The 25,783-nt window shown below is 43.0% G+C and overlaps 2 protein-coding genes across 3 annotated transcripts in view; one reads left to right on the top strand and one right to left on the bottom strand.

The window, feature by feature from the left end:
• Positions 1 to 6,996, top strand: part of LOC306791705 (protein MTSS 1-like) — a 35,893-nt gene extending 28,897 nt beyond the window's left edge. Inside the window, exons 13-15 of the mRNA XM_079288566.1 lie at positions 580 to 747; positions 1,355 to 1,511; positions 1,847 to 6,996. Of these exons, the coding sequence (XP_079144692.1) occupies positions 580 to 747; positions 1,355 to 1,511; positions 1,847 to 2,478 (957 nt within the window). The 3' untranslated portion in view covers positions 2,479 to 6,996. The remainder of the gene's footprint in view (positions 1 to 579; positions 748 to 1,354; positions 1,512 to 1,846) is intronic.
• Positions 629 to 24,151, bottom strand: tmem65 (transmembrane protein 65). Of its 2 annotated transcripts, XM_079288568.1 has the most exons (8): positions 23,586 to 24,151; positions 15,225 to 15,269; positions 14,403 to 14,470; positions 14,225 to 14,279; positions 11,502 to 11,544; positions 11,236 to 11,341; positions 10,711 to 10,883; positions 629 to 1,282 (listed from the first exon to the last, which is right to left on the bottom strand). In XM_079288568.1, exons 1-7 carry the CDS (start codon positions 23,857 to 23,859, stop codon positions 10,752 to 10,754), a joined length of 723 nt encoding a protein of 240 aa, XP_079144694.1. In that variant the 5' UTR covers positions 23,860 to 24,151; the 3' UTR covers positions 629 to 1,282; positions 10,711 to 10,751. The 2 variants fall into 2 exon arrangements, with proteins under 2 accessions (XP_079144694.1, XP_079144693.1); XM_079288567.1 differs by lacking the exon at positions 629 to 1,282 and having other exon boundaries at positions 8,350 to 10,883.
• Between the last annotated feature and the right edge of the window lie 1,632 nt (positions 24,152 to 25,783).

Genomic DNA, 25,783 nt, shown 5'->3' with positions numbered 1-25,783 from the left:
TCATCTTTCTTTATCCTTCTTCTATCTTCCACTCTCCTCGTTAGTGTCCTTTCATCTTTTGCTTTCTTCTTGTCCACTGCATTTCATTCCTTTGCTCAGTTTGAAATCAAACACTTCAAGGAGACATTTCACCAAAATGCTGTTTTGTTTCATGAAGCAGAACTTTGAAGCACCAACATGCCTTTACAGGAAGCGCTGCTCTCCACTGTGATGACAATGGACTTCATTGTCCTGAATTCATCATTTTTGCTTCTCTAACCAGGTTTGGACTGATGTGTGGTCTGAACTGACAGAAAATGAGTTGAATCCGAATTGAACAAAGATTTACATTAAATTATCATTTAAATATCCAACACATTTGTAAATATGTTTTTAATTAATTCGTCAAAAACAATACTTTATCTCCAAAATGTTTTCCACAACAACTTTAATTTGACGATGTTGTTTAATAAAAATTTAAAAGCAAATTACAAATTGAATTACAAATTCTCAACAAAAGTTACAAAAGCCAAAGAGTCAAACAACACAAAGAGTAGCTGACAGCAGCAACGTGTGGTTCTTTATTGTCTGTGTGTGCAGGACTGGGCCAGACCAGGACCGTACGACCAGTCGATGGTCAACACCTTGAAGAGGAGCAGGGACAGGAGAGAGACTACAGATCCCAGCAGCCACCACGGCGCTGACCTCACCACGGCAGGGGAGGAGCCACAGCGGGTGAAAGGAAACCAGGCTGTGACATCACACAGGGTCAGACGGTGGTCGTATTGGGTCACATGACTTACTCGCAGCGTTTTGATTGGAAAGAAACTTGGAAATGTGTAAATTCTGACCGTAAAGGGATTATACACAACTTGACACTTTAATAACTCTCTCTTTATTTTTTGATCAAATGTTTTTGTACATTTTCCTGTTTTTAGATGATGTCTTTCACTATTGCACTGTGTTTATTGTCACGCATTTATCACAAAGTGTAACGTACTTGGTGACAAACAGTGTCTGATTCTGAAGTGACATATCAGATGTTTAGAAGAGAAGAAACCATTTTTATTGTCATATACATTTTTACACATACACGAAATTTGACTACTGCATTTGACCCATCCCTGTATATAGGGAGCAGTGGGCTGCCATTGATCGGCGCCCGGGGAGCCGGGGGTTCAGTGTATTGCTCAGGTACACTTCGACACGTGACACGTCCCAGTCGGGGATCGAACCGTTGACCTTCCGGTTCCCAGACGACCTCTTAACCCAGTGCACCACGGTCGCCCCCGTGGCTGTTGAACTGGTGAATCAAAGAATACACAACAAACCAACAAAGTCAACCTGTGTGTGTGTGCTGGTTGACCCCCTGCAGGAGGACAGGGAGACCCATGAGGAGCTGGCCCGGGCGCTGGCCCGAGGCCTCCGCTTGGACATCCACGGCTCCAGCAGAGACTCACTGCAGGGATCGAGCGGCTACAGCAGCCAGACCAACACGCCCTGCTGCTCAGAGGACACCATCCCCTCACAAGGTGCACACGCACACACACACACACACACACCCTGCTGCTCAGAGGACACCATCCCCTCACAAGGTGCACGCGCACACACACACACACGCCCTGCTGCTCAGAGGACACCATCCCCTCACAAGGTGCACGCGCGCACACGCACACGCACACGCGCACGCGCGCGCACACACACGCGCGCACACACACGCACACACACGCACACACGCGCACGCACGCACACGCACGCACACACACACACACACTATCAAGCAGCAGTCGGTGAGCTCGTCTGAAAACCTCTTTGAACAAATAAGCTACAAAGTAGTAGTCGTGAGATTGTTCTCTGTTCCCTCCAGCATCAGACTGTGACTACTACTCGGTGGGAGCGGATCACGAAGGCGAGCATCAGCAGACGTCAGACTTTGATAAATCCTGCACCATCCCCAGGAACAGCGACATCAGTCAGTCGTACCGCCGCATGTTCCAGTCCAAGCGCCCGGCCTCCACTGCCGGGCTGCCCTCCAACCCCGCTGCCATAATCACCCCGGGAGTCGCCACCATCCGACGGACGCCGTCCTCCAAACCCAACCTGCGACGGCCCTCAGGGGGCCTTAGCTTGGGCCCCATACCGATCAAGCCCCCCATGATCCCAGTCAAGACCCCCACTGTGCCTGAACATCCAGGTTTCCCCAGCAGGGCGGCATCGGAGGACGGAAACGCATCGCGAACCCCGCTCAGCCCCGCCACCACCCCCCTGTCACCGAGATCCGTCCCGTGGGAGACCCGGCACCCGGGCCAGGGGTCGGATCCTCCCACCCCGCCACCGCAGCCCGGCAGCCGGGTGTCAGAGTGGGAGCGCCGGCCTCTCCCGGAGCTCCTGGAGGAATCGGAAGTATGCGAGGTGGAGGATTTCCTGGTGGCTATCCGACGAGGCGTCAGGCTCAAGAAGACGTCGACCAATGACCGATCGGCGCCGTGTGTTCACTGAGACGAGAAGGGTCGGTTTGACTTGAGCCATTTTGCGTCCCTGTCTGCATATCATGTATCATATGTGTGGCTCTTGAAGGGACACAAAATGGTTCTTTAACAAGTTCACGCAAATTGGAGCTTTGGCATCAAATGGACGCCGAGGTTTGGAGGAAGTTGCCCAGAGACTCTGATCGAGGATCAGTTTAGAAATTAGCTTACAAAACGTTGCCATTTAAGTTGTAGAAATGCTGACCTTGCTGAGAAACTTGGCACTGTCACCTTTCCTTTTGGCCAAAGGGAAATAGTTTCAACGAGGGATCTGAGAGAGTTCAGCGCATACATAGTTTAAGAATGTCTTTTCTGAACTGACACAAACTAATGTTGGTGAAGTAGAAGTTTCTCGTCTAGATTCAGAATTCATCCAACAAGAATCTCGACCTTTCGTAAAGTATCGATCGACTTGTTCCGGCAAAGAACTAAAAGCTTCTCTCGTTAAACAGAAAGCGTCAGTATTGCTCGTTGACGAACTGGAGGTTTCTTAACACTGGTGCTGATCCGACATCAGTTCCGCTCGGCAACTTCAGCACACAAGAACAGAAGATCTTCTTCGATGAATGCGTCGCGTTGGAAAGAAATGACAGATCGGTACGATTCTGGAAGGGTTGATGGAGTATTTTCGAAAGATCAAATCATGATTTGTATGTACATATTTATATTTTGACGTGTTTGTCAGACATCCCTTAGTCTCCCGTTTCCACTCAAGGTGCCAAAAGCCGGAGGGCTCAAATATTCTCTTATTTAATTGAAATTATGCTGGAACTTTTTCTTTCTGTAAAAACACAATGATGTGTTCGATAGAGAATAAAAGACAAATTGAGCTTCTACGCAAACTGAAAAGATAATTTGTAAATGTTAGTTATTCATCCCACACACAGTAGATTAACCTGCATGTTCTTTTTGCCCCAATATAAACACATTTAGTCTTTTAAATTAGATTTAGCGGACAGTTAAACCCGTGACATCCAGCAGTCTGACTGTGAGGTTTAGGAACTGTGGAGGCCGACAAGGTGCTGGAAGCAGTCTGCCGTTCGCTGAATGATCTTTTTACAGCATTTCACTTCCGTAAAGCACTTTAAATGTTTCAAAGAAAATCCAAAACAGCAGAAACGACATTGTTTTTCTTACAGCTACAGGATGTGAGCTTTGTGGGCCTCCAGGTTCCAACATGTTGCTGATCTACCAGCTACAGTACGTAGCCGCTGTGTGTTAGCATACACGTCCAGGTGCATGGTAGTAATAGGTCGTTACTACTTAGCTATAGTACTTGGAGTTCTGTGGATCAGTGTATTGGTCCGTTGTAGTGAAGCCAGTGTGCCGGTGGTGAGCTGTGTTTAGTTGGCACAGATGTAAACGGTTGAGGACGAGTCAAAGCTTCAGTGTTGGGACGGAGATGAATGAACACAGGCCGGTGCCTGACGCTCTGACGCTATGAGGCTCTGACGCTCTGACGCTATGACGCTCTGACGCTATGACGCTATGACGCTATGACGCTCGCTGTTTGGAAAGAGAACCGCTTCATAGACTGGGATCACGCTTCCTTTCGTCCTAAACTATCTGTGCTTACTCGCCATCAAACACCAACTGTCCGCAATACAGAGCGATGTTTTTAACACTCTGGCAGCCATGTTGGAGGTCTACAGCTCACAGCTGGTCACATCCCTTCAATGTGCGATTTGGTTTTAACAGAATTTAAAAGACGTTTCACAGCCTAAAATGCTGGACGAACACGCGTACTGCACATGTGCAAACTAGTACAACACACCTGTTGTTAAACATGCTGTTGTTGCCCTGATAAAGCTACATTGTGAGCAACAAATCTATGCTGAAACCAGCCGGAGAAGCGCTAGTGAACGTTAGCGGTTAGCAGCACAGTGCTGCTTGGCTGAATAATAGAGCTAACCGCTAACGTACGGCGGTAGCATTACATTACGGCGCGTTCACAATCCATTCAGTGAAATAAGGAAAAAATGTGTCAAAGTATTATCTTGGAAAAGAGTTTTTGGTGAGAAACTTAAAGAAATACAATAGTTTGAAGGATGTGTTTTTGTGGCAACATAAAATCAATATTAATAAAGAGTAATGACTTCTTTAACTTCTTGTTTTTAACTCCCTGCTAACGGATCAGTACTCGTATCAGCCAATGCTCAAGTTCCGGTATCGGAATCTGTATCTGGAAAGGAAAACAGAGTACCAGAACAGCGCTCAGCTTTTATTTGCTGCCTAATTATGAACTAAATATAAATATGTACTCGTCGATTAAATGAATCATTTGGAGAACAGCTAATGTACAGCTGTTAGTGGAAGCCATCATAGTAGCCAGTGGTGGAATGTAACTAAGTACATTTGCTCTATTTTCTGTTGCTTTATAATTCTACTCCACTGCGATCCAAATGATTCACACAAACTGTTGTCCAACTGATCCATGACCAGTCAGTCACTGGCTCACAAGTAAAAGTGCAAGTGTGTATTTACACCGAGGTATTGTTCTGATTTCGTTAGCTTCACGTGAACATATTTAGTTTTAAATGATCTATTTGTGCAGAAGCAGAAGCTAGCTCTGTAGCATGATGACATGCTACCAGACGCTCCCACAGACGCATCACAACACAAACCTGAACTACGTAGGCCTCCATTATGGCGCCAGATCTATTTTGTGTGAAGCCGACTGAAAATCCTCTTTTAGGTTTAACGGTCACAACAGAACACGAGCTGAACCTGCCGAGCGCCGATACTCATGTACAACTGACACGCATATAAGCCTGTAATAGCTTGTGTAATTACTAAATGTCAAATAGCCCGATGAGCTGGCGTTTGCAGGTAATTAGCGTAACGAGCTGAAATAGACGAAACTTCCCTGTTGCTACTAAATAACTGTTAATAGTGTCGTCACGAGTCACGTTATTTATTCATTTAAATGTTTTCAGCCATTTTATTTTGTGGCTTTACACGTTTCTAAACTCCCAACTGTCCTGTTGAGCATATAAAACATATTTAATATGCATGTTGTCTTTTCATTTTATTTTTAGTTGAACTAAAGATTGAATCGTCGGCTTTTTTCTACTGGAACGATTTGTTTTTTTCCTCAGTTGTTCTGCGACCAGAATGCATTTCAGATGATCTCCTGCAGAGGCGATTGATGTTTCGTCTGTTGTACGACAGCAGTTTGACAGCCTGTGTGATGACTGAAGTCCGTTTCATTTCCCAGGTCAGGTCACTGAACACAACCCAGCAGCTGATGCGATAACAAGCATATGAAGCTGAACGTTGGAGCCTGAGGTTAAACTGTGTGAGACGCCAACACACTGAGCATTAGAAGAGTGATTATGAATGAATCACATTAAATATACACGTTTATAATCGCTGGTCCGGTGCTCAGTGTGTGTGTGTGTGTGGATATCTATTGTTTCTGTCTCTGAGCGGTCAGTAAAGCAGCAGTCGTGTGTTTCTGCCCTTTGACATTTACACTTTACTTTGAAGACAAGTTGCCAAATGTCCTGCAGTATGTGCTGAACGGCGCCCTGGATTTATTCATCTTATTCTCACTAAAGGTGCTGAATCTGGGGCAGATCGTCCTTCGATGAAGCTACTTTCTCCCCACAAAAATCCCCCAAATATTAAAATGACACTTTTTGAAGTGGGCAACATCTAAATTATGATTGAATTGAGGTACCTGAAGTCATACTACCTCGTGTCGTGATACTGGAGGGGCATTTAATGGAAATAGGACATTTCAGTTACTCAGCAAATACAGTATTAATGCTCCAAAGAACCAAAAATGTTCTCAATTAAATATGTGCACATGGTGCTCTTCAGTGTTTAGTTAGATGTCCTTCGAAAGAGTTCATTTATTTTTTTCCTCTAAAGTGCGTGGCCAAAAAGGTTGGAACATTAAAATACAGGAAACCCTCATCCTGATATTATATAAAATACATCATTTATCAATGAAATTGAGATAAAACGTTGCTGCTTGTGTCAAAAATAGTCAAATATTCTTTGATGGGGAAGAAAACAATGAATGAAGTCGGTTAATTTGAGCATAATTCCTGTTTTTTGGGAAATAATTTGGCCGATGGAAACATTTTAAACTACATTAATGAAACACGTCTTACGTGATCAAGTGTTTGTTTGTGAGCTTCTATACTAATAAAGTTTCCTTTGTTTTACTTCATTTGGTCAAAACGGCACAAATGTAAAATATTGGAACAGTCAACTCAAATTTCCCACAGGCATTGAACGCATCGCAACCGTTACAGAAATGTTTCCGTCTAATTTGCTGAAAAACATTTCCTGATAAAAGTGTCACTGAATCCATCAGACAGGTTTTATTACATATTTAAACAGGTGGATACTTTAAAGACTTCATTACCCAGAAGGCATGAGAATACTACAGGCCTGTCTGTGGTTGTAGAAGTGAAGGCAACATGTTTCATTCTCTTGTTCTTCTGTCGAACACCGTCTCATGTTCCTATGTACAGCAGCTGTTTGGTGCTCAGTAATAAAACGGTAGCAGACGATGTGCATCTGAATAAAGACGCTCGTGCTTTGTCTCCATGATTTCTCTATTTCTCTCCATCGGTGAGACAGGCGAGGGTAACAGTTTCACCAGGCGAGGGTAACAGTTTCACCAGGTGAGTGTAACAGTTTCACCAGGCGAGGGTAACAGTTTCACCAGGCGAGGGTAACAGTTTCACCAGGTGAGGGTAACAGTTTCACCAGGCGAGGGTAACAGTTTCACCAGGCGAGGGTAACAGTTTCACCAGGTGAGGGTAACAGTTTCACCAGGCGAGTGTAACAGTTTCACCAGGTGAGGGTAACAGTTTCACCAGGCGAGGGTAACAGTTTCACCAGGTGAGGGTAACAGTTTCACCAGGCGAGTGTAACAGTTTCACCAGGTGAGTGTAACAGTTTCACCAGGTGAGGGTAACAGTTTCACCAGGCGAGGGCAACAGTTTCACCAGGCGAGGGTAACAGTTTCACCAGGTGAGGGTAACAGTTTCACCAGGCGAGGGTAACAGTTTCACCAGGTGAGGGTAACAGTTTCACCAGGCGAGTGTAACAGTTTCACCAGGTGAGTGTAACAGTTTCACCAGGTGAGGGTAACAGTTTCACCAGGTGAGGGTAACAGTTTCACCAGGCGAGGGCAACAGTTTCACCAGGCGAGGGTAACAGTTTCACCAGGCGAGGGTAACAGTTTCACCAGGTGAGGGTAACAGTTTCACCAGGCGAGGGTAACAGTTTCACCAGGCGAGGGTAACAGTTTCACCAGGCGAGGGTAACAGTTTCACCAGGTGAGGGCAACAGTTTCACCAGGTAAAGAAACGTTTGGTCGGTGATTTTGGTTTTTCAGGATTATTTTGGTTGTAACTGTTTTCTGCTGCAAATTGAACATATTTTCCAATTTTGTTCATTGGAAAATACCGACGCTCCATTTCATTACTCTGATTATTTAGAGGTTCTGAAAAACATGGACCACTTTCTTTTTTTGTTTTGCCCAATGTTCAAAACATCCTGGGAGAAAATCCTTTAAAAACATATTCATGCTTAATGTGCCTTTAATGTAAACGTTTGAGTCTTTGATGTTTGAGCTTCAGTGAGCAGAATCATGCTGAAGCTGTCAAATGATTGATCTCAAACCAAAACAAACCAACACCGTCACCAGATTGTGGTTCAAACGTTGCTTCATGATGTGAAACAACCAAAAGGGTTCAAACTCAGAGAAGTTCTTTCCTGCAGGAGAACTTCTGTGAGCCTTTAAGAAGCATTCAGCACCGAATGTGACTTAAGATCTGATCTGAGAGCAGCTGAGAACAACCTGGAGGACACAAAGAGCTTCATCTTCACCGGCAGAGCCAGAGGGAAACACTCCCACATTTATTATTAGTTGACATTGTACATGATCAACCCTTCCATATACACACACGTCATGTTCCAGACGTCCACAAGATGGCAGCACAGCATTCCTTAGATTGTACACACATATATATATATATATATATATATTATTGTTCAGAGGCTTCAAACTCTCTTCTCTTTTCTATTTTTATTTCTACTTCAGAGAATTAAATTATGCAAAATATGAAGAGAAGAGGTCAAATAAAAAGATAAAATCTGATCACATGCTGGAACACAAAAATACAAATACGTGACATAAACATGAGATGTTACAAAAACAGCATCCTGAAACAACACATGTATTATTACGTATTAATGAGTTGCTTCTTATTAACCACAGAATGCATTGCTCCTCGTCCTCCGCAGTAAACGTATCTTACAACGTATGTTTAGAGCACAGCACTCTGAATGATCGGAAGCTTCAGAACTTTAGTTTGTTCTTTACATTCGTGGGCTAATTAACGGCAGACTCATCATTCTGTCTTAACGAGGCGACGCATGAAGCACGTTCTCACATTCTCACGTATTAACCAATAACACATCAAACATGCCTCCGGTGTGGTACGGCTTCAATCTATGCATCTATCAAATGTGACTCAGTGCTTTGTTAGCAGCAAAACACTTCCTTGTTTGTTGCATTGTGGGTATTTTTGAGTGTTACATAAAGAAGTCGGTGCTGAGACGTTTAAATAAACATTCTAAAACGTGAAGCTTTACTATTTTAGAAGCCGAGCATCTTTGTATCTTGGTGAAAAAAGAAAAGAGAACTCTTTCAGAGTTCATCTGAGCTCGCTGACATTTATTATCACGTCTTAAAGAATGTAAGATTGATCCTTTGATCATAAACAAAAAGAAATCAACAAAGTCGATCATAATCCTTAACATTCGGACACTCGTTCACAGGAAGTAGAGAAGAAGTAGAGAATTTAGATTTTAACCTCCAACAGTGAACGGCAGGAAAAGGATCAACTGGTTTCACCAAAGTGACAAAAAGCACTTTGAGTTGGTGCTGAAAGTTGCAGTGTGAGAGACAAAGAAGGAGCTCGAGTCACTGAAAACAACCTGAAGCGAGAATCCAAACCATCTGGAGCTTCAAGTGTGAAGAAGAAAAACCGGAAAAGACTAATTCCACAGACGGCGGGACCCAGGAGACCGAAGAAGAAACAGAACTCCAGTGTTAAAGTAGTGTATCCACCCGAACAGAACATTTTCCAGCACATTACAAAAAACAAGTCGGATTATAGCGCCGCATCACGTTCCCTCAGAGGTAGCAGTGGACAGGATTCATGTTCTTTATACTTTGTTTTGGTAAATGTTTAAAAAGAAACTAACTGACAACTGGAAAGTCTGCTCAGCTCGAGTTACGAGAAACAAAATCGTGTTTTTAGAGAAGAAGTCTCCGAACGTATAAAGTGTCTGCTGACGAAACATAAACACGTTTCATGTCCTTCAGATAACTTACAGGACGAGACGTCTGGTTTCTACTTTGTGCTGTTTGTGTTTCTACCGTCAGGACGGGACATTCTGGATTCACATCCCCCGTGTGTGTGTGTGTGTGTGTGTGTGTGTGTGCGTGCGTGCGTGCGTGCATTCTATCATATGAATCCTAAAGCACAGCTGTCGTCTGACGGTGATGACAGCGGAGCTCTTCTCAGGCAGCGTTCACAGCAACACATTAGTTGTGCGTCAGAAGAAGAGATGGAAACAGAAGATTAAAGCGTCTCATTCTGAACGGAGACGTTACTGAAGAGAGGATTGAAAAGGCGACGCTGACTTTAGGGCAGAACGGTTCTGCAGGGAAGTGGAGAAGAGTTTGGCTGCGACGTTGACGCAGAGAACTGTTCACTAATGTATTCAAAGTGTGTTAATATTGAATATCTCGTGTCCAAACTGCACCAAATTCATCAAAGCAGTCGAGCAGAAACACCCAGCGAGTGTGACGAGGATCAGATGAGCGAACAACAAAGACACAGATTCACAGTTGAAGGTACGGAGATTAAATGAAACGTTTCTCCTGGAAGACGTCGTTAGTGTCGCAACCGGCTGCTCGGAGGAAAAGTGACCGAACCACAGCGGGAACGTCGGAACCTTCGGGTTTATGGGAGAAAAACGGGATTCATAGCAGAGAATGGATGATCTAAGACGAGCCGCCTTTAAAGAGCAGATATTGAACAAACAGACGGTGAGAGGAACCAGAGAGCGGAGGTCGGGAACATCACCGCTTATAACAAACAGCTTCAGAGGGTTTGGAGGCTGAAGACGTGTGAACGCTGCCTGAGCCGCAGACGATGAGACTCACGCCGTAGAAATACTGCTTCACGTCGACCTCGGTGTGGCTCGTTAGGAAGACTGTGACGGAGCGTCGCTGCAGAGTCGTGCTTCTCTCTCCTTCTTCTTCTCCTTCTCGTCATCCAGGAAAAACAGCGGGAACATCCCCAGAATACAGCCGATGGTGACGCCGATGGCTTTGCCCTGCAGGAGGAGAAGAAGAAAGGCATCGTCATCGTTGTGAGTTAAACCCTTCACCTGTTCTCCTCTCAGACTGTAGAGCTAAACTCATTTCTCAGCTGACGACCTCTTCCCTCTCTCTGCTGATGTGTTTCCTGATGTGACTCCTCTACTGGCTGCAGACTTCCCTTTCTTTATTTCAGCTAACGTCCTAGTTTGGTGTCTAGCTTCATGGTTGAGCTGTTAACGGCACAAACAAACTAAACTTTGGGGGTTAAACTGCACATCACTCCCATCTCGCTCCTCTCGCCTGTTAACATAATAAAACGCACAGAAAAGATGATGATGATGATGAGGAGGATGAGGAGGAGCTGACCATGTGAGAGCTGACTCTGGTCTGCCACATGTCCGCCTGTTTGGCGGTCAGGTCCGGACCCTGCATCCCCAGTTTAGAGGCCAGAGCCTCCACATAACCTGCAAGACTACAAACACACAGGTGTGCAGTTACATCTGATAGAACAATCACATTAACAATCATTTACTGTAAAAATGCATGAACAGCGACTGGAACTGGAACTGTTTTCAACAGATCAACCTTGAAATGAATGGGATCCCTCAGAGAGCGTTGAAGAAGCTTCTTACCCGAGACCGGCCAAGTCTGACACCAGGTTGCCCCACGCCGCCGCTGCAACACACAAAGAGGGCTTCGATGACACGCTCGCACACACACAACGACACTTTCAATGTTTGAAGTGGTTTTAGAGTCTCCAGATGAGAAACCTCAGGGGAAGCTGAAGCATTTAACTCAGATATCAACATGAAACTTCTTCCGTTCATCACTCACAGTAAGACTAGTGTTGTTTGTATTACACGGTTTGGTGAAATGTTGTGTTTAAATATGCAAATGAGGCATAATAATGCTAACATTTGGTGAATTTAGGAGAAGTCTACAGATCAAAGGGACAAAGAAGTAGAATAAACTCCTAAATGTGTATTGATGTTTTCTCTCCATTCGTCTGAAGGAAGACGTGTTCTACAAGGTCAATAAACATAAATCTCTAAAGTGATGAGTGCAGGAAAACTATATTGGTGCTTCAGGCGTCTCCTCTTAAGGTCCAAGGAGAACTTATATTGGTATGTTTGAGGAAAATGTGAAATCATGTGGATCCACATCGCCGCTCTATTTAGCAGCTTTTCACACCTTCACAGTTTCTCCTGCAGACACGTTGTATGAACCAGTTTATTCAAAGCACGCCAAGACGTCCAACATGAAGCAGACCAAACGCCTGATCAGGACGTCTCTTCAGGGGTTTTACGAGTCACATGGGAGGAGACCCAGAAACCCCATCATGCCTCGAGGAGCCTCAGGATCCCAGAGGATGCTTGAGGGAATATCTCGAGAGCAAGACGTCGGGCCACAGCGTCCTGAACCCGGACAAGTGTCCGAAGAACAGAAGACTGCTGATTAAAGTCATCTATAAATAAGTGTCTGTAATCCACCTCAACCTGACAGAACCTCGTCTTTCCATCCGTTTCATTTCCCTCTCAGTGTCGACTTCTTCTTCTGCGATGTTAATCTGACAGATTTAGACGCTCACAGAACTCCCGACACCTTTCCTACGTAAGTAGAAGGTGAGCACCGTCAGCCCCGCCTGAACAAACCGAGCCTCCATTTAAAGGCTTCTCACCGAGGAAACGCTGGCGGTGTTACAGTCCCATCAGGCCCTCGAGAGCCTCAGGAAGAGCCGGAGGAAATGGAGATGCATCTCGACCCCGGATGAGTGTCCCCAAACAGCTAAAATCTACAAATGAGTGTTTGTAATCCGTGTCGTCCCTCCAACGTGCCCCACTGAGGACTGAACTCTCCCACACACAGAAGGAACAAGTGAAGATATGAACTCTGCGGTGCCAGTTGTCCCACATACGTCTCTGTAACAGCAGAGGAGTCTGAGCAAGAGCTCAAAGAGGTGGACCGGCTGAGACAAGGTGCGAGGGGTCCTCACATCAAAGGCACTTCAGAGTTCCTTCTGCCGTCACGGTTTTCACCGTCTGCAACAATCGGCTTCACAATTTCTCCGGTTCATGAACGACAGCGACGGTACGCTGGATGTTCAGAGGGGAACCTGCTGAGGAGAAATACTTTGTTCACGGCCATTAAAACTGTAAAAGGTGCTAAAAGTGTGTTTGTTTGTCTTCAGCGACCTCTGGAGGCGTTCAACACCAAACGACACTCGAAGCCGAATGTACACAGAGGAACGAAGACTCGTCTTCAAATCCGAGTTGTCTTTGCACGTCGATGAAGTGAGAATACAACCAGACACCTCCGATGGTGTCCGACAGCCATCAAACACGCTGGAACAATTAAATAAGTAAATCAGTAACGAGCTCAGCATCCCGGATGAGGAGGACACAGCTGGAGCCAAGTATCCATGGAAACTGAGTCATCTAGTGGTGAGGAAAGGAGAAGACTCTCCGGCTCCTTCACGGGTCATCACAGCGGAACAAAGTGATGACTCACAAGAACACAAAGAAAGTTCCAGGAGAAGCACAGGCCTGGTGACGAGGTGTTTCCAGAGAGGACGCCGTCATGCCCTCGTTAGGAGGAATATTAAGATCACTCTCAGGAAAGGTCTGTATTTCTGTCCATGACTTTAGATTTGATCTTAATAAATCATCATGTTTGATTTATACCATTATGACAATAAATGATGAGGTAATGATGTATTTTCAGTGGCCAACCAGGAAGTTCGCATCGCACTGGTTTCCTTTAACGAAAAGCCAATATGATATTTTAATTGGATTTTGAATTATTGCAGAAAATAATCTCTGTGACAAACAAACGTTTACGATCCTTTGATTCAGAGCACGAACCCGTTTTATAAGACGCATAAAAGCTTGAGAGATATTGAATATATTCGATGTGAAAACCTCTTTACTCTGCGCTCACTGACTTATTTCCAGACGCTGGTGAGCACATCTCTGCTGAACACACGATATCAAATGCTGCCGTTTGTGATTCTGTGTGTAGAAACTCACTTTAACTCAAATGAACTTATTCAAGAAATCTCTGGAAGCGTCTTCTCCTAACCCAAAATATAAGCGGTTTAAATGATGTAAAAACAGACGGAAGCAGCATTTTCTCATTAAGGAGAATGAAAGCAGAGGAAGTGAAATCTAAACACCCGGTGAGTCATCGCAGCGTGAGCCGGTAGATGTTCTGTGTGAAGTGAGACCATTAGCATGTTGCTGCTGCTCAGAGGATTCAAGTGGAAACCACTATAGCGGTTACATCAACTATATATATGTACATATATGATGATATATTATCATATGTTCATATTCAATCCACCAGAGGACGTTCTTACCGGCCATGGTGGAGATCCCCAGAGTGACTCCGATAGAGAGTTCAATCTGAGTTCCCTGGAGAACGGAAGACAACGAGGTGAGACACCATCACAGGAGCACAGAAGAGAAAGTGAAGCGTGAGCGATTGATGTTTGACTGCAAACGCAGCTTCATCCCCGTGAGATGAAAGTCACTCACTGCTGCGATCATGATGGCGTTATCCAGGAACCCGAAGCCAACGAAGGGGACGGCGTTGTGGAACAAGACTGAAGACAGAGAGACAGAAGACCATCAGAGGACGGATCGACACATTCACACTGACTCACGTCCAACTCCGGCACGTGAGCCGCAGCCAGCAAGTTCATGAAGCCTGTTATTGTTTAAAAGGTTTAAAATAAATAAATAAATATATATATATATATATATATATATATACACACATATATATATATATATATATATATACACACACACATATATATATATATATACACACACACACACACATATACATATATACACACACACACAGTAGATATACACACTACGATATTGTATGTTTTCTGATAATCAGAAAATGACAGTTTACTGTTCTTATGCAACACATTGATGCAACATGAAGTACAACAAAACGAAAACAGTCGTGACTTCCTGTGGTGCATTTTCTGAATTTGCATCTTCTCTTCTCTCTGAGCAACATGGCCGACATCTTAACATTAAAAGCTATTGTCTATGCTTATCTTTGTATGCTTTCGTGTTTGTACAATGTTGTGGCTCACTTGTTTTAAATACAACAGATGGGATAGTACAGTATACAGTATCATGTATATAATACAGCATTTCTATATTCTATAGAAACTATCCAACATCTCGGATGTTCAGACCGTTGGAAGATAAACGAGCTGACCAGTGTGGTCAGTAGACACAGCAGCAGCAGAACTGCTGACATGAGTTTCAGGCTGTGATGTCTGTCACAACATGCAGACGATCTGTGTCTGCGAGTCAGATTTAATCTCTCACTGTATCGGATCTGGTCTGAAGTCAGCGGCGAAGGCTCCAGAGTCTCTGAGGAGAAGAAGAAACATCAAAGACACATCAGAGGACAAACATGATTCACTTTGTTACACGAGACATGAAGACATTTATTAAAAATGAGTTTCTATGGCTGGACTTTACGAGTCGTAACCTGCCTTCTGCAGCTCTGACCAAAACTAGATCTAAAAAGTGCTGATCTATGTGAAACGAAGGACGGGAGGAGCTTCATGCGTCTGCGTCACATGAAAGATATTCAGTCATTTCACATCCTGGGACATTAAACGGTACGAGAGGAGGAGGAGCTGGTGTGTCGAGCACCCCGAGGAGACACCGAGCTGCCTCTGGAGAAGCGGGTCACTGGAGCAGAGTGCATTGTGGGACACGGGGAGAGAGCAACTACAGGAATAGGTCGAGTCCATCGCTCTCTGACCGGCATGTGTGTCTCTGCCAACAGAGCGATGTCAAGAGCCCCGGAATAACATCTGTGTGTGTGAACATCTGTGTGTGTGTGTGTGTGATCTTTCAAAACATATGTGGTGAAAAGGTCAGGTTCTATTCCAGGATGCAGGAGTCTAAGACGAGAATATCTCCCGTTTTTACGACGTCACGTAACAGAAATAATATCTATAAAGGCCGATCATCACAAGACCATCACCAGTGGAAAACGTAAAAAAACAATACATATTTTGACACAAAGAAGCAAAATGGCGGCACGGTGTCGTAGGTTGATACGGATATGAACGGCTTCATGTAAACAGGAATATTAGCCACGTGTGAAATAAAAACAGAATATTTGGTGTAAACGTAGTTCAATGAAGTGAAATGAAATCCTGTGAAATGAAAGAAGGATTCTTCCCTCGCCATCCAGGAGTCATCAGCGTCACAGCCTCAGAGTGGCTGCTGACTTCCTCCTCTTGTGGAAAGAAGAATATTCATTTCAAAATGCGCTGCTGAGAACATATGAATATATAAGCGGGCCACACGCGGTGGGAGTGACCCATTTCCACCCTGACTGCAGTGTGAGCACAAACACAAAGACTCCCGGGAAAAGGTGTCCAGAAATACGGCCGATGATCAGAGCACAACCTGCCAGAGGAGGCCGATCTGGAGAAGGATGAGTAAACGCAGACGAGAAGGAGAATATCTCAGAGTCCAACACAGCCCGTATGTCAGTGTGTGGCTGAACACTCCGTGTGTTTGTATAAATATAATTAGGCATCAGCAGATGCTGTGTGATCCGTCTGCTGCCAGATGAACAGAGTGGAACCGCTTGCTGCGACACTAAACTACACAACTGAGGACGCACGCCAACAACACGCCAGAGTTTCAGGCTTCACATGATTATAAAGAGAATATTCCAAAATAAATCACCAGTAAAGAGGCTGATACGTCGCCATGAAACCAATCTGCATTCAGCCATCACACCGTCGTACTCTGAGCATCTGTCCTCATTTATTACTGAAGGATTTGAGGAAACTAAATACATTGAAATGTGGGAAACGTGACATTTATTTTGACATTTTGAACAGCCGTAGGTGGAGTCCATTGGTTCCTACTGAAGATGTTAATATTCACAGATATGTGAAGGAAAAATAAGACTAAATGCAACAAGAACACAGACATAGAAAACATTGGATTCACGTCTTCTTCATATTAACAACTGTGGAACCCAAACTGTGTCATTGTCGGCACCTTGAGCTCTAACACCCGTCACTGTCTCCTAGTTAGTGTTCATCACACTCCAGACCTCAGGTCCTCCAGACCTCCAGACCTCAGGTCCTCCAGACCTCCAGACCTCAGGTCCTCCAGAGATGAATGTCTCTCACTGTGATGAGAGCGGTGCTCTGAAAACAACGTATAATTGTGATGGATGATGCATTTGTGAATATGGACTAGTATAGCTTCAGGGAGCGTCGTCATGTTGAAACAGGAAAGGAGTCGAACTCACAACCTCACCTCAGTGATTACAGAGAAGTTATCCTGCAACAGCAGTCGCAGCATCATCGGTCCACAGAAGTATGGCCGCCGCTGTTCTACTTCAACTATGAATATATCATATTACATATATATCGTATTACATACATAGTCTCTCTCTCTCTCTCTCTCTCTCTCTCTCTCTCTCTCTCTCTCTCTCTCTCTCTCTCTCTCTCTCTCTCTCTCTCTCTCTCTCTCTCTCTCTCTCTCTCTCTCTCTCTCTCTCTCTCTCTCTCTCTCTCTCTCTCTCTCTCTCATAAAATATGAGTTACATTAAAAACCTTTGCAGACCCTCACATGTACTTCCTTCAGGAAGTGAACCTGCTAAATGAGACAGTAAAAAGGTTAACAGCTCGTGTGAAGAGCTGCTGACACAAACGTTTTTCAGTGTATCGATCGGTGGTTCCTATAAAGACCGATCGGTGCTCGTCTCCCTCTTCACCTGTTCATATATAGAATGGTCAGCTCTGAGATGCATGACTCAGCACTTTTCTGAAAGCGATGATGCGCCGCCCTTCGACCTGCCGGGCTCCGATTGAACAGCTCAAGCTCTGAAGTGAAGGCCACTTCTTCAACAGATTGAAAGCACTCGATGAGATGGACGGGTTCCTGAGGTGTGATGACTGAGAGCTCTCATGTTTCTGTGTGTGGCAGCAGTATTTACTATGTTCTATAAATGGAGGACACGTAGAGAAGTGCTTTACGTCGGGGTTTGACATTTTGACCTGCAGCTCTCTGCTGAGAATACTGAGCAGCAAGTCAATCACCGTTTACTTCACACGGCTCTGAACTTCTATCTCTACTGGATTTATGCGCAAACTATTCCCACTGATGAATGCCCCGTAGATTTGTACTATTTATCTGAATTAACGTGCGGCGTCTAGAGATCAGACCTGGAAGAGGAAACCTTCTCCAGCCCTCAGAATGATTGTTATACCTGCACAGGAGCCAAGAGGGAAACCGCTAAAAGTGATTTAGTTTTGTTGTGATATGAAATGAAAGCTCACGCATCACTTTAGTCTCAACTACAGCACTGCACGCTCACTTTAAGGGTTTGGGCCTTTATAGCTTTTAAAGTTAGTAGTTGTAGAGAATACCCTGCACTATGTTAACACACTGCACATCTTAAACATTCAAAAGGTACATTTATATTTTGAATAGAGCGCTGAAGGTAAGATGTATTGCTGCAGAACAGGAAGTTAACACCACACATGGTTCCCTGCACAAAACATCAAAGGGATTCTGAAATTGGATGATTGCAGATAATAATGGCGTTAATGAAGCTAACACGTTTTGTTCCAACACCACTTTTATGATTTATTAAAGCGTGAATACAATCAGCAGAAGTAAGAAGCTAATGTTCGAAACAGAACCGGAAGTGTATAAATTGCTGACTCATTTCCTGGTTTAAATAAGAGAAACGTGTGCAGATTCTGGACCCAGAAGTACTTCACGTAACAGTTTCATTGCCGACTCAAAAACACAGTCTGAAAGATAAAAAGGTTGAAGTGCACACAGTCTAAGAGCTAACGTTTAACCTGCAGTGAGGACTACATGCGGCTTCACTGGGTGTGTCTCAGGTGGTTCATTATGAGCTGTAGTGACGTGTACAGGTGAGCTCTACCCCTCAGGTGAGCGGTGATCCGCACCACTACAACCAGCAGCACCGAGTAACTGGAGCAAGAATGTCACCTCACAACGTCCCGTCGTTGACGTGATGCTGAAATGTTGAGCCGCAGCATCTTAAATTAAAAGAAGATATATTGAATCTCATTTTAATTTGGATGAGTTTACTTGGTGTGTAAGAGTCTGCCCAATGTTTAGTCACACACTGAACCTTTAATGAGCAACTGGTCCTTTAAACTTTCAGGTCATTCATTCATTATATTTGAAAAACAACACTAAGCAGAGCTGGGTTTCAATGTCCTTTCTTTTTTATGAGCAAAGAGCAATTTAGAAATCATTTGGTGTTGCAGAAACCTCATTTCCAGTCGGCATTGACCTATGCTTTTGTCAATAAAAATATTGCAAACATTTGCTGCAGCAGCTCTGTTCAGCTGTAACTGAAAGATTTGAGCTGCGTTCTGGTTCTGTAACCCTCGTCTGGACGCCAAACATCGTCTAGACTGGACTGAGAGTCTTCTTTAAAGAAAGTAACGAGCGGATTTCATGCATATTAAATGTTTTTAGCTCAACATGATAATGCTGAATCAGGACTTAGTATGAAGAGAGTACGTAAACCAACATGTTCCATCTTCTGTCACTTTCAGGTCGTCAACATTTTATTCGGCTGCAACTGAAAAACCTTCTCAGCCAACAAGCGTTAATCTCTGACTTTATATTCGCAGCTTTGGTTTGCTGTAAAATGTTAAAAGCTAAACCTTCTGGATTTGATAAAATACTATAAATCCCAGACTCAATACAGTATTTATATGCCCACTAAACTTTGGCTAAAAATCTGTATTTAGAGTCACAGATCCTGTTCAGCTGCTGCAGAAAGGTCTGCTGATGTGGGGAAGCACTATTTGAGTTAAATAAGTGTGTGTGTGGTCGGCCAGGTTTTCAATTTCACTAATCATGACAAACTGCCTGATTTAAGTCACTGATCTACAAGAGCGAGGCATCATTTTCACCCAGCATGCTTTGCTTTACAGAGACTGTGTGCAACAGTGTAGAATTTAGGGGGATCTGTTTTCTTTCACATATAATTCCCTGAAAATAGGAATTTGTCGTTAACGTTGCCATAAATTGGGGAATTAAAAAATTTAAGTAAACAGCTAAATGGATACCAACTAATATAGGCTATGCATTACCCCACAAATAGCTCAAGAAATATTAGTCTCACAGCATGCATCGCGCACGCACACACACACACACACACACACACACACACACACACACACACACACACACACACACACACACACACACACACACACACACACACACACACACACACACACACACACACACACACACGATTATGAGATATTGCGTCAAACAGACTCAACGATCAGTGAACCGATCGGCATATTGTTGGAATTCTGCTTCCAATAATCGGCCCTGAAAGTTCTGATCGGAGCTGTGATTTATTTGACTGTTGCACATTTTGTAGTCGTTTTTGTTTCAATAAAAAAGGAAAATGCTCCTCATCTCTCGTTAGACAGTAAAGTTACAATAGAAGTAAAGAACGGCCACAAGTTTGAGGAAAGATTGACAGCTTGTGTTTGAATATTCTTCAGTATTGCTTTGAAGACCCAGAAAAGGATCCAGGACAGCCTTACATATGATGAGTATCACAGAAACAATATATATGGTGTTTATACTGAATATAAACGTTTATATTTATATGTATTCCCTTCTTTAGGGGGGTGTTGGTGTAATTAGTTGCACAGAACTGATTCAGGTTCCTTATGCACGGAGAGGTTTGTGTTGCCAACTGGCCTCATGAAACTCGATTTAAAAAAAAGAAATCACAGCTTCAAAGAACTGTTGTTCCAGCCAAAAGTTCCTCAATACTGAACATCAGTGTTTCCTCTTCTTAGAAGCCACTTCTGAGCCGAATACACCGTTACCGGAGGGAAAATAAAGTGACTGAATGTTCTCCTTTTTAAATGTTTATGGGGTAAAAATAAAACATGGACGACCCTAAAGTCACATTAAGATATAGTTCTATACATTGTAGATATCGATGCATTGGCTAAAATACATTGTAGGATATTAACAGGCTTTGCATGATTCTCTGCAGAGAAACTAAGTTTTATTTAATCAACTGATTGATTCGTACGAGTGTTAGTCGATTAGGAATTTCTTGAGTCGAAAACAATCCTATTTGAGTTTTAAAAATATATATTTTTTTACATAAACACAATAGATAAGGGTTTCTTATGTTTGAGGGAGATTTAAAAACAGTTTCTAATTCCTCACACAAACAATGAGCCCATAACATTTAGGAATGTCGCCATTCCAGTGAAACACTGACTGAAACATATTATTTATATATGTTATATATTATAACATATATTTATGTTAAGTTACACCCGTCAACCACATCTGCTGCACCGACGCCTTTAATCTCAGATAAATGTAATGTTCTCTCTCTTCACATTCACTGGGAGCCTCTTAGGAGCGTCTCTAAATGCTTGAAATGGAGAAGTCGTGTTTTAATGAGCCAGCAGGTCAGCTCGCTGTCACACCAACTCACTGGGAACGCTGCAGATTCTCTCATTGTTCTTTTAGCTCATTAGTGGTAAAAGTAAAGCTGGGGGGTGTACAGTAGCTTATTATTAGAGAAGACTCAGCGTCATTCCTGCACTGACTGGGTCGTCTTGTTAATATGGCCGACTCTGCACTGTCCCACTTAAAAATACACCAAATAGTCTGAGCTCAGACATAAATACGACTGACTTTTACACAGAAGAAACTGTGGAGTCAGGTAAAGGCAGGAAAATCGGAGAAGGTGGCGGCATGAGCAAGACGTTCACAGTAATTTAAGTCGGGACTACTTTTCAAGGAACTACAAAGGTTCCTTTAGCCCGTGACATCGAGACTGGAGCTCAGTTTATAATTGCTGTATAACTACAGCTGTAGTAAACAGCAGACGTGTGTCTTGCTAGAACCAGTGAATAAACCTCGATTCAAAATCTTCCATAACTGTACAGAAACTTGAGGAAGCCACATTCCTACACACACAACAGTCGCTCTAACGAAATGTGTGGGTGTGGATCCACAGCCGGGTCTCTGGCTCTCTTTCTTCATTTTGCTTGAAACTACAGGTTATGCAATGCTGAAAATACATTTCCTAATCCCTTTTAGTGTGTTAAAAGATGAACAAAAATACTGTTGCATGGTAGGCGGATAGATTAGCAGCCAGAAAAGGGAAACAAAATAAATCAGCAGTTTGGGTGCAGAGTGCTAATAACAGAAAACCATAAATCTATTACGAAGGTTGTTCCTGAATTTTGGAGGCCTTTTGCACAGATGTGGAGATTCCCATGAATGCTCTCCACTAGGCCGCATTAACCGCATAATATTTCGGGTGGCCAGTTATGGCTGCATGCTCAAGGACCTCTCGTGGTTGCAGTCAACTTTTATTGCCCGTTTTTTAATCCTGACTGCCTGCTGATCAACCAGCTGATAGCAAGTCATAACACAGATGAGTGCATCAGGCACTGCTCTGAAACAAACACACACAGAGTGGGGTACAAACCACAGACCGTCTATGGGGAAACCAGTTTACTCACTGTTATTGTTTTGGATGGTGTGATTGGCTAACAGCTAACAGAACTAGCAGTACAAACACTGCGGAGTACACCGCCGCCACTGTAATCGTCCCCATTGTAACATTGTGACTAACTTCTCTATAAAATGGTAGACAAGGCATGCACTTAGTAAACCTTTTGTGGTTTTGTAAACCTCCTTGCCACATCATTTTGTGATATAAACACCATTTACATATCTGGGGCTCATACAGAGGAGGCCAATTCGCTTTTAAATGCTTTAAAAACAAGTCTTAAAAACCTTAATTACAGTAAATATTTTGCAGCCAAATCAAATAGTTTTCAGGATGTTCAGCCTTTGTTTCTCTATAATGCTTTTAATACTTAACTTCTTTCTTTACAGGTCTTGTACAGGGACAATATAATGTTGGAGAAACACCTGGTGGAGATCTGGACTCTATTGAGAGCACCTTTCATAGTTTAATCTACATTTTGTCTCCATGAGACTAAGATCTCTGTGACAAAGAGACGTTACTCCCTACTCAAATATGTGCACCCCTGATTCAGCAGCTGGTTTTACTATTTTAGTCCTAAGATGAGTTACTCTGCTTGGAAAAAATGCTTCAACATGAATCAAAACCAAACAGAAAATACCCTCTGATGACACACACACACACACGATCCAAAGTCTTATTGCCAGAGACAGTAAAATACCTTTTTATTTGGATCCAACCAAGAGAAACCACTTGAAATACAATAGCGGCAGCGACCTGTCAATCACAGTAAGCCCCGCCCTAAAGCATCCCCTGCTTTATGGTCTGTTTGACTATAAATTTACTAAATGCTGTGTTGAAGAAGACTTGAAACTAGAGATTGAGACCATAAACTCATGTTTACAATGTTTACTGAGGTGATAAATCAAGAGAGAAGTAGAGTCATTTTCTCATAGACTTCTATACAACCAGAGGAGTCGCCCCCTGATGGACACTAGAGAGAATGCAGGCTGTAGAAGGAGACACCCTCTTCAATGTTATTGCGGTCTCTCCAGCTGCCATCGTTACCAAAGAGGCACATGTTTTACAGATTACTACACTTGTACCTGTCTCAGGTGTGGCTCACATGCCTTTGAGGGCCAACTATCATTCATTCTCACCTTGAACAATGGCTATGGACTCGAAACTCTGCAGCTCGTGCAGTAGACACGTCCTCTCCGTCGGCTGGAGGTGGTAAATAAAGTCTTTGGCTCTCATCGGAGAGTTCAGCGGCTCTCTCGGCTCGTTCCTCGCGCCGTGTGTTCCCATCTGTCGCCCATTTCCCGGCAGCCCCGGGAATATCACCGCAGCCGTTGATGGTGGCGGTTGCCTCAATCCCGAAGGTAACTTCTGTCCAACCGGTCGGAGGACTCTCTGTAGGCAAATCTTGAGCATTATGGCGAAATAAATAAAGTACTACTAAACCAGTTTATTATTAACGCTTCTTTAAGCGCAGAGCTCCGCCGTCGTCTCAACCGTCGGCTCCCAGCAACAAACGGCTGGCACGCGAGCTTAGAAGTACTTTCTAGCTAGATTCGAGCTCGCGACGACTTTTAATGGCCGTTTCTCTAGAACTCGAGTTAACTTTCATGTACATGTCTTCTCCTTCGTCTCATGATCCATTGAGACTCAGCGGACAGGAGGAGTTAATGCACATGAAGTTCAAGCTAAAGCCGAACAAGAACTAAACAGCATCAAGCCGGAATTAAAAACACTGATTTCCGGCAGAAGCTTTTCAAAATAAGACGTGGTGCTTCCGGTCACACATTTCATGTTAAATCCACTGGCAAAGAAGATACATTATAAATAATGCCTTCACTACGAATTACTAAAATACTTACTGTTTTACTATATATATATATATAATATATATATAATAAAAGGGCATAATGGCAAGTAGCATATATATATATATATATATATATATATATATATATATATATATATATATATATATATATATATATACACACACCACTTTTCATATAAATTTACATTTCTGTTTCCAGTACAGTTTATTCATTTTGCAATTATTGTTCACCTTTCTATCACAAATATATATATATAATATGTTACATTTCATCCCTCTATATTAACTTCACATTTTTCTTGGCTTGTTTTTCTTTTTATACATATTTAATGAGTATCCTTGTCAGAAGCCTATAGATCAACAACTTTCATGGCCAGTAACTGCCTCTCTGTAATCGTAAATCGTTTATGTATCTTTTAACATAAAGTATCTGCAAACCAAAATCTAATGTGTCTTTATTTGTTTTCTTCATATTACAGCAACTTCACTCTCGTCTGAATACATTACCGTCATCGCTGATTTACTTTGATGGCATCCAGTAATATTGTGTATGTTGTTCAATGGTATTATGTATAATAACTGTGTAGAGGGGGCTTCTTGAAGGCCTCTCTTCATCTCCAGAATGAATCAAATACTGAAGTCCAGGACCAGTAGCACGTTAGTACCTTCACCTTGAAATGAATGAATGAATGAATGAATGAATGAATTTTATTTATATAGCGCTTTTCACAGACAGTACTATCACAAAGTGCTTAACAGAGCAGACATTTAAAAGCATAAAATGTGACCCTAGGGTCAATAAATTATCTACACAGAGTGAATAAAAAATGTTAAAGAATAAAATAAAAATAAAATAAAAATGTAAAACAAATTTTAAGAGCAGGTCTAGGACATGGGTTTACTTTTACACAAACGCCAGCCTAAACAGGTGGGTTTTTAGCTGGCTTTTAAAAGTATCCACAGTATCTGCGAGGCGTAGAGTTGCAGCCAGAGCATTCCAGAGTCCCATAAATGTCCCTTTCAGCGAGAGTAGTCTCCTCCTGCAGGTGAGACTTGTTTGATTCATACCGGGTCACCTTTCTCAGTCTTCATGGCCCTTCACACTGTGCCATGGCAGAGATCCGGGCAGATTAATGGTGCGTCACACTGAGAACTGAGTCAAATAAAATCTGTCTCAGGGTCGTAAAATATCAATTATGAGGCACGTCAGATTGTGCTATGAATGTCTGGTGAATCACAGCGCTAGGGATCGAAAAACAAAAACAAATGAATAAACAAAACAACAAGCACAGACAGGTCACATGATCCATCGCTACCATTGTTATGTTTTTAAAAATGCAGCATCAAACATTCGCTCTGCTGCTGGAACCTTTCAAAATAAACTTGAGTAGTAGCAGCAATGAGGTTTTTGGTCATTGGTGTCCAAATATAAATATATATCATATATAATAAATATACAAATTAATATAATATAAATATATATAATAAATATACAAATGAATATAATAT

The sequence above is a fragment of the Melanostigma gelatinosum genome (assembly GCF_949748355.1).
Source record: "Melanostigma gelatinosum genome assembly, chromosome: 17".
Lineage (NCBI taxonomy): Eukaryota > Metazoa > Chordata > Actinopteri > Perciformes > Zoarcidae > Melanostigma > Melanostigma gelatinosum.
The sequence above is the reverse complement of the archived record's forward strand: the minus strand, read 5'-3'. Positions and strand labels throughout refer to the sequence as shown.

Excerpts from the sequence above, each read along its gene's own strand:
- tmem65 (XM_079288568.1), bottom strand. The coding sequence starts at position 23,859 with ATGCTCAAGATTTGCCTACAGAGAGTCCTCCGACCGGTTGGACAGAAG. Across the intron at positions 15,270-23,585 it reads GTCCATAGCCATTGTTCAAG|AGACTCTGGAGCCTTCGCCG; the intron begins GTGAGAATGAAT and ends TCTTCTCCTCAG. Across the intron at positions 11,545-14,224 it reads GGGGATCTCCACCATGGCCG|CGGCGGCGTGGGGCAACCTG; the intron begins GTAAGAACGTCC and ends TGTGTGTTGCAG.